The sequence below is a fragment of the Episyrphus balteatus genome, chromosome X (assembly GCF_945859705.1).
Source record: "Episyrphus balteatus chromosome X, idEpiBalt1.1, whole genome shotgun sequence".
Lineage (NCBI taxonomy): Eukaryota > Metazoa > Arthropoda > Insecta > Diptera > Syrphidae > Episyrphus > Episyrphus balteatus.
The window spans coordinates 1725255-1734292 of NC_079138.1; the positions used below are offsets into that span (position 1 = coordinate 1725255).

Sequence of the window (9038 nt, forward strand, 5' to 3'; positions counted from 1 at the left end):
TGTTAAAAATTTAATGGGCTCTGGGACCTGGTTAAATTTAGGTTAATTTTTTTTTTTGCAGATGGTTTTGTTTTTTTCACCTCAATAGCGTCAAAAATTGAACACGGATTTAAAACTATTTAACGCAATTCACACACGGCCTAAGTGTGCAAAACAACAACAAATTTAACTGACAAATTTAGCCACCACTGCGGTGAATGACCCACGTTGTTAAATGACGTTAACACGCACACATTAATAGATTCACGACATTCACCACACATCCAACACGAACACAACGATAGATTGACGACATTCACTACACCTCGCAGCTTGTAGGCAAACGTCATTAGACTGCTCAGTTTCCAGTCTTGGTATTTTTTGTTTAAGACCACACCTCGTAGCTTGTGGGCAAAAGTGATTTGACTACTGTGGGCATCCACCCTTCAAGCAAACGAGTCCGACCTCGGTCCGAATCGGCTCCGAAGTGAGTCCGACCTCGACTACGAAACGGGTCCCACGGCGGCGGCTCAAATTAGTATGGAAATCATAATCACCGCGAAGTCGATTGCATATGTATTGGTATTTTCACCACGATTTCTCCTTCGACTTTGTGTTCATACACAAAAAGTTGCAAGTGTGTGAGTGCAACCTCATTTTTCGCGTTTTGAGGTCGGAGTGTCTTTTCTGAACTCAGTTTCCTTGCTTGAAGGGCACTAGAAATAAATTATTGCAATAAAAATGTCATGTAGCCAATATATTTCTTGTGGAGTCCCATTTTGTCTAGATTTTTTTTATTTTCAGACATAAATTTCTCTATTTATTTCTTCTCATCGATAGGCTCAGAATAAAATAACTGAGCAAGCACAAGCAGACCTCTCCGAGCTCTCTTCTAAGCTAAAAAAGAAATACTCATTTTATATGTATTTTTGATGTTTCCCTAAATTGATGTCAACTTTCTTTTAAAAAGCCTTTTTTTTTTAGTTGATAGAATTTGGCGAACTTATTCGAAGCGTCAAAATCAAAATTTTTGATACTTGAAATCTAATAGCCTGTTTTCACTAGAGCTCAGATGAGATAGTTTCGCAAATTAGGACAGTTCAAATTTCAAATTAAATAATTTCCTATACGATTTGACATTCGAAATGGGAATTTACGAAATTATCTAATTTGAGCTCATGTTAAAACCGACTAAAAGGCACATTTTATTCACATTCCACTAAATTTAAAGTCACCATTTACAAGGAAATTTTAAAATTTGTATGAAATTTGACAGTTTTCTTATTTTTAATGGAGACTTTAAACATAATGAAAAGTGAATAAATTGGTTTTATAAACTGACCATCTTAGTTAGTGTCTGACGTTCTATAACTCTTATTAAGGGTTCTTAAAATACGTCTTCAAATAAAAATTGAACTCATTTTCTTAAATAAATCCATAGATTTCTATTAATACTGATTATGTTTCTTTTTTATGACATTTGAATACAAAAAATACGGCTTACGATTAATTAAGTAGAGAGCGTTATACATAAAAGCAAATTTCAATTAAAGAAAATAACACAAATGTCCAATTTAACTCTTTGGCACAGTTGCTTATGTTTTTTTTTTTTATCTTCAATCAAAGGCAACTTTACGAGAAAATGATGTTAAAGATGATATTTCGCTTGGATTTGAATCCGATGGCAAATTATTGAACTCAATTTCTTCGCTTATTATATTTTCTGGAAGAAAAAAAAAAAGATAAGATTGTTAACCATTTCGTTAGCAGCTGGTAAAAATATAAATTTACCATTAGATGCACGATTTTCATTTGGCCATTGCTTATGACTTGGAGCATATAGAATCAATAAAGTGATTATATAAATATTCCACATTCCATAAACCCCAGTCAAGAATGCTGAAGTCATTTGAATTTCAATATTATCGTCCCATTTCCAATGACCTTCTGCCACTTGACCCATTATGAATCCAGCAACAGTTAAAGCTGCACATATTAATGTCGCTAACATAAGAAACTTAAATCGATAAATTAATCCTTCGTAATGAAGACGTCGTGCCGAGGACATTGATGGTAGAGATGTTTGTTTAATACTGATATTCACAAAAACCTTCCATACCATATAGCAGAGGAAAAAGAAATATATTCCCACAGATATTGCCGCTAAAATTATAAATCCAAACTGGAAATAGGAAACAAAAATTAATCACAAATAAGCATTACAATATCATAACAGATATATATCTCTTACAGCTAAATTAGCACCAATCGGTTTTGTCCAAATTGAATAAAATGGATTCCTTAGTTGAATGCCTCTTTCACAAATATCAAACACAAATAACGATATGCAACCAACAACAACAGCACTCAGATGCTTCCAATAAATTCGCAGTGAATTCTTTTCACCAGAGTCTTGAATCTAAAAAAAAGTGAAAAAAAATTGTTTGAACCGCCTTTTTAATATCAATTAAAAATTTTACTTGGAACTATGACTTTGATATCACAGGTTTCATAAATACATTTCAAGCTCTTTGGAGCAACCAAAAAAAAAGGTAATTTTTTTGAAATTTGTAATCAAAGTTGATATATAACCCAATCCTCAATTCGTATGTGATTAATACAGGGCCGTAGCCAAGTGTAGATGTACATTGAGGGGTAATGCTCTACCTTAACATCAAAGGTACTGGTTTGAAAAATGCCTTCACTTGAAAATGCCTATCCTATATTAAAAAGTGATTTATCTTCAAACATAACTTACCTTAACCCATAAATACATGATTTTTCAAATTTTTAAAAAAAGTTACTCAAATAATTAAACTTGACCCCAATAACACGGAAAAAATATTTAAAAAATTTTTTTCGCAAAATTTTTTTAAAAAATAAGAAAATAAGCATTTGTTTTCCTTTTTCTATGACCTTCAATAATTCTATTGCATATTTAAAATTTTTCGTTTCCGTATTTAATAGCTTATATATTTCCGATTCTTTTTCATATTTTTTAATTACAAAATTACGGCTTAAATTACTCTTTTTCTAATTAACAAAAAAAGGTTTGGTTCGCAAAATCAAAGCGGTTTTAACCAAAACATCGGTTTCGGTTTTAAATATTCTTAAAAATGAATACAATGTTTGAAAAAAAAATTAATAAATGTTTTTTATTAACAATATATACCCAAAAGAATAAGTTGATTCACAAATAAATGCTATATTTAATCAATTTCATTTTAAATTACATAAAATGATGTGCGTATCAAAAATGATACAATATGCATTTAAAGGTTAAAGCCATACTTAAATGGTCGGTAAGCAGGGAAACTCCTAACTGCACATTAAAATGATTTAAAAAATTGATAAAAAAAGAGCTCTCAAATTGTATAACATTTTTTTTTCTACAAGTAGTATGGAGTCTAAAGAATACTTTTATATTATTTTGGATTAATTCAAAAATATTTAATTTTTTGTCAGCTAGCACCCTAAGCCCACGAAATGTATGTTCTTCACATACGCCTTTGATTTAATCAATGGCTGATAGTATTTGATTTGTAGATATAACTATAAATTATTGATGAGACAGAAAGGCAAAGGCTTTTGTTTGTTAAAGAAAATTTAATAACTTACCAACATATGTTCTCCAGCAAAAACAAGCCAAAAGGATAAAAGCATAGCATAGAATATTCCTTGTCGAATATCACTCAAAAGTAGCATATATGGCATTTCAAAAATGAGAGTTAAATATTCAAGTGGCACTGTAAAAAAATTTATGTTATACTTTTTAATATTTATTAACAAATAAAAACTTACAATTCAAAAAGGTTAATGTTCCTCCCAAATATATAAGCATATATTCAAGCAGAGCTGGTGATCTTTGGAGTATATGCACTCGACGCCAAAACCATATCATGATTCCCATCACAACAGGAAAGAAAATTGTTTTCAATGAAACCCAAACTTTAGTGAAACCTCCATTTTGATAAATTGCAGTTAATTGAAGTTCATGCGAGTGTCCAATATTGAGATTAAGTTTCATATCAGTATCAACTGGTAGACGAATGTTGAGTAAATAGTAATCATGATGAAGGGCACCCAGTTCGAATAAGGGAATCATTTCGCATGAGAAGAGAGTTTCGTGAATTGAAACCTGTAGTTTATTGTAAAAAAAAAAAAAAAGAAAAAAAAAAACAATTACATGAGGGGAACTGTTTGTTTCATAATTTGTTTATGAATAGAGCTTTCGAATGTAAGGGAAAAAAATATTTCGATTGTAAATAATTCAGCAACCAGGAGTCCAAGAAACTTTTGGTTTTCGGTTATGAATAGAGCTTAAAGAGACCTTTCTTTTGATGTATCACTCGATGGATTTGGAGAACTTTTTTGAAAATACAAATTTTTTAGGCAAGGGGTTAACCTTGATTTTTTCTCGAAAATTCTAAAAAAATAAATTTGTAATTTGTATACAAAAATGGATAGGCCTATTCATTGTGAGCTTATATCTGCTAACCAAAACATTTTTGGAGACCTTGATCCGAAAATATCTGCTTCCAAATGTAAGAAAAAAAAAATATTTCGATTGCAAATAATTCAGCAACCAGACGTCCAAGAATCTTTTGGTTTTCGGTTATAAATGGAGTTTAAAGAGGCCTTTCTTTTGATGTATCACTCGATGGATTTGGAGAACTTTTTTGAAAATACAAATTTTTTAGGCAAGGGGTTAACCTTGATTTTTTCTCGAAAATCCTTAAAAAATAAATTTGTAATTTTTTTACATAAATGGATAGGCCTATTCATTGCGAGCTTATATCTGCTAACCAAAACATTTTTGGAGACCTTGATCCGAAAATATCTGCTCTCGAATGTAAGAAAAAATAATGTTTCGATTGCAAATAATTCAGCAACCAGACGTCGAAGAATTTTGAAAATACATTTTTGCCTAAAGCAACAAACCTTCAATTTTTCTCGAAAATCCTAAAAAACTAAATTTGTAATTTTTTTTACATAAATGGATTCGAATAAGAAAACTATCGTTTAAGAAAACTATTCGAATGAAAAAACCAGAACACATTTCTACTTTTTAGAGGAACGATTACACTGGTCAACAAGGTTTTTGCCACAACAACCAAAATATACTTTTCTAGTAGTTTTTGATGTGCTGAACTCGAATCTGAAGTCAGAAAATTGTTATTGGCCTCCGTTTTTTAAATATTATATAGCGGTCTTTGAATCAGAAACAACACTGGCCAACCAAATTAAACTTTTTTTGCCACAAGAACCAAAATATACTTTTCTGAAGGTTTTTGGGTTGCTGAGCTCGAATCCGCAATCAGAAAAATTTTATTAGCCTTAGTTCTTGAAATATTACCGTTATAAAATGCAAAATAAAGGTTTTTTTTATAACGGTTATATTTCAAGAACGGACGCTAATAGAATTTTTCTAATTGCGGATTCGAGCTCAGCAACCCAAAAACCTTCAGAAAAGTATATTTTGGTTCTTGTGGCAAAAATGCTGGGACCAGTGACTTAATCTTTAAATTAAGTTTAGTTTCTCTTTGGCTTATTAACTGAAACTTAAGATATCTCGAGCAATAAAGAGATATCGGGAAAATTTAAACAGTTTTTGAAAGTAGAATATCAGTTCTTATAATAACCGTTACAAATTTGTTTATAATGAACTACCCCACATAAAAACAGAACCTCGAAAACAGCCAAAATGACGTTTTTTAGCATTTTATAACGGTAATATTTCAAAAACGGAGGCCAATCAAATTTTTCTGACTTCAAATTCGGATTCAGCACCCTAAAAACTACTAAAAAAGTATATTTTGGTTCTTGTGGCAAAAAAAAAGTCAAATTTTGTTGACCAGTGTTATCAGCAAAAACTCGATTTTGAATACAATGTGACTTTAGTGGTTTTTGCAATGACCAATTCAATTCGATTAGATCTTTCGATTTATTTAATTTCTGAAAAAAATCTTTATTTTTGTTATATATTTATTTTAAAAATTTTAATTTTGAATCAGAAACCAGAATAGAGTTGATAGATTTGATGTTTTTAAAATAAAATTAAAACTTACTGGCAAAGGAGTACATTCAAGGAAACGTTTTTCCAATGAATGTGCATACAATTTCCATGCATTGTCTGCATCGCCTTTGTTTCTATAAGCTAAACGGGCATCTATTGTTAATTCGGTTCGAGGATCTTTAACAAAAAAAATTATATATAAAATAAAAAAAAATATTATTATTTTAATGAAATAACCTTTACCTATTAAAATATCTTTCTCATAGGCAATATCTACTTGAAGAACGCCAATAAGATTTTGTTGCCATCTGGAATAATCAAGTACTTGACCCTCTCGTGGTATCGGCATCTATTTGATATTACCATTAAATTAAATTTAAATTTTTATTTAAAAAAAAAAAAAAAAAATCATTCATACTTGGAAAACATAAACAATTTGATTGGCCATTTTTGTATAATGCCGGTCGATTTCTTCTTGAGGGATTTCATTACATTTATCAGCTCCTCGTGAATATATCCAAAAATTTGTATCATTTTGGCGAGAGGGATTATCTTTGCAAGTCATACCGAGAATATTCTGATGACTTGCCGGTACAGGAGCTTAAATAATGATTATTTATTTTTTAATTTAGTTTTTTTTTGTTTAAAATAAAACACAAACCTATGAATCCACCGATAAGGAAGCAAACAACTTGACATATCAACAAAATAGCAACTAAAACTGATAGTTTACTGCCACTTAAGTTTTCTAAAATAGTTCCAGGCATTTTTTTAGCTGGTTTTGCTTGTGGCGGATTTTTTTTTTTAAACTCCACACAATATTTGATTGTTTGTTTTATAGCAGAAGGAAGGACAAAGGAAATAAACTTAAAACAATTGTTTCAAAGCATATAAAGCATAGACATATCTATATATAATGCAATTTAACTCATGTGTTCTACTATAAAGTATAAACAAAACCCATAGCCATAGATAATTTAGTATATAGATACTCAAGAATCATATACGTATGCGATTTCTTTATACAGGGTGTCTCGTAAAGAGATACGATAAATCGTGAGCAACATCCGAGCTTTTTCATTCCAAAACATCATCAAAATTCCTAACCAAATTTTGATTTATGACATTTTTTTAAAATACTCCAGTTTTGTTATAATAAATTTTAGAGGACATATTTTTTCTTCGTTTTTCTTGACTTTATTTATCTCGTCCGCTAAATTTTGACGTATAAAAAACATACAGTTCGTAATTAATGTGCGATTTTCTTGCTGAATCTGCGCACAACACGGCTGAATTTTTTTAATTAATTTTAGCTCAGCTAAATTTTGGAGAGAATTTTGTATGGCAGATAAAATTATGTCAATCTGCGTACTAGGTTTTATCCTACAACCCATACGGCCATATTATTCACTAGTTTAAAAAATACATCTGGATGTAAAGAAATTGAAATGTCAAAAATAAATCCAAATCCATGATATTCACTATCACACAGAGAAAAAAATAGTCATTTTTAACTATTTTCATAGTTAAAATTGGGATAACTATTTTGGATTTGGATTTATTTTTAACATTTGACAATTTTACATCCAGATGTATTTTTTAAACTTGTGAATAATATGGCCGATAGAGATAACAAATGTGTCCTTAAACAATTATATGCTTAAGCCTGGTACGCATTTCGCGCTCAATTTTATCTCCCATACAAATTATCGAAAAATTTTGGTCGAGCTAAAATGCATACTATCGATAACTTGTATGGGAATTTTATCTCGGCTAAAATTTAGGTAAAAATATATTTTTTCTCCCTAGCGAATTTGTTTGTAATTTGTTTGTAAAAAGAAGTATTCAAATTGATTTTTAGACCAAAAAATAAGTTAATTGCATCTATTGATTAAATTTTTCAGCCTGAAAAACTATACAAAAATCCGTTTGATATTTTCACTTTTGTACTTTTTCACATTTTGAGCCAATGTAGTTCAGGCTGTAATACAATTATTTACAAAATTTTATCTGTGAATTTAACTAAACTTCTACAGTATAGATACGTAAAGTGGGACACCGACAAAAAAAATAACACCAACACAGTGACAAAAAAAATTCGTCATAGTGTCCAGATTGAACTTACAGCCCTATTCGAACAAACGTCACAAGTTACAAGACGCAAAGCGAGGAAGAAAGAACTTTCGATAAGATGAAAAGGAAGACAGTGGTGAAACCTTCTTTTTTATATAACAGTATAACAGTTTATAAATGGTTTTAGAGGTTCATACACTGATATCTTAAGGCGGTTCACATTAAGCAAAAAAATAAAGAATTAAAAATGCCGAGATAAATTAACTTTGAAAATTTACAATTCAACTCAAGTTTCTGTAAGAACTAGTTGTAGAAATAAGTGGAAACAGCGGTCACTAGAACATTTTTTGCATTGAAAACAAAAACAACAAGTGTTTGTTAAGCTTTTCTCCAAACTTGAACAACTGACATAAGGGCATACAGGCAATACTTATACTTTTGGTCGATATTTCTGCGAAAAATATAATTAAAAATTGTTTTTAGTTATAAAAACAACGAACACACGAGAAATATTCGCACAATTAAATCAAAACAAAAACAAAAAATGACAGCTTTGATTTTGACACTTCTCACGAATCTGTTCTAACCTGTTCTTACTCAAAAGCAAGAACAGAAAATTCTGTTCTAGAACAGTTCATAACAGAAAAACCTCAATGAACAGCAAAAAGCTGTACTTTTCTGCCTAGAACAGTCCAGCACAGCGTCAGTGAGCACAACTCATGTAAAGTATGTCAATGGCATGGTATAAAAAGAGAAGGTATGATCATTAGAAAAAACTCAGTATCGTGAACTGTCAAAACTTATGGCTACTTAAGGTTTTGACAGCCCAGCCCATTGAAATTGTTGTTGTAAGCAAATTTGTCTTGGAAGTTGTTGTTGCTTTTGACTTTGCCAAATGCCAAACGTCAAAACCTTATTACCCCATTTTGTAAGATGGCGGTTCTTATGATCATACCTTGTCTTTTTATAC

The 9038-nt window shown here is 30.5% G+C and overlaps 1 protein-coding gene across 1 annotated transcript; it reads right to left on the bottom strand.

The window, feature by feature from the left end:
- Positions 1 to 1574: 1574 nt before the first annotated feature.
- On the bottom strand, positions 1575 to 6928 carry LOC129920662 (protein wntless). Its single transcript, XM_056002105.1, has 9 exons — positions 6657 to 6928; positions 6414 to 6595; positions 6239 to 6344; positions 6048 to 6172; positions 3781 to 4117; positions 3598 to 3725; positions 2231 to 2398; positions 1771 to 2161; positions 1575 to 1702 (listed from the first exon to the last, which is right to left on the bottom strand). The coding sequence occupies exons 1-9, from the start codon at positions 6760 to 6762 to the stop codon at positions 1596 to 1598; spliced, it is 1650 nt and encodes a 549-aa protein (XP_055858080.1). The 5' UTR covers positions 6763 to 6928; the 3' UTR covers positions 1575 to 1595.
- Between the last annotated feature and the right edge of the window lie 2110 nt (positions 6929 to 9038).

What these genes read in the sequence shown, in the direction of transcription:
- LOC129920662 (XM_056002105.1), bottom strand. Translation starts at nt 6,762, where the DNA reads ATGCCTGGAACTATTTTAGAAAACTTAAGTGGCAGTAAACTATCAGTT. An exon ending in TGAGAAAGATATTTTAATAG is followed by an intron (nt 6,173 to 6,238) that starts GTAAAGGTTATT and finishes TTTTTGTTAAAG; the next exon opens with ATCCTCGAACCGAATTAACA. An exon ending in TTGCTGGAGAACATATGTTG is followed by an intron (nt 2,399 to 3,597) that starts GTAAGTTATTAA and finishes ACTTTTTTTTAG; the next exon opens with ATTCAAGACTCTGGTGAAAA.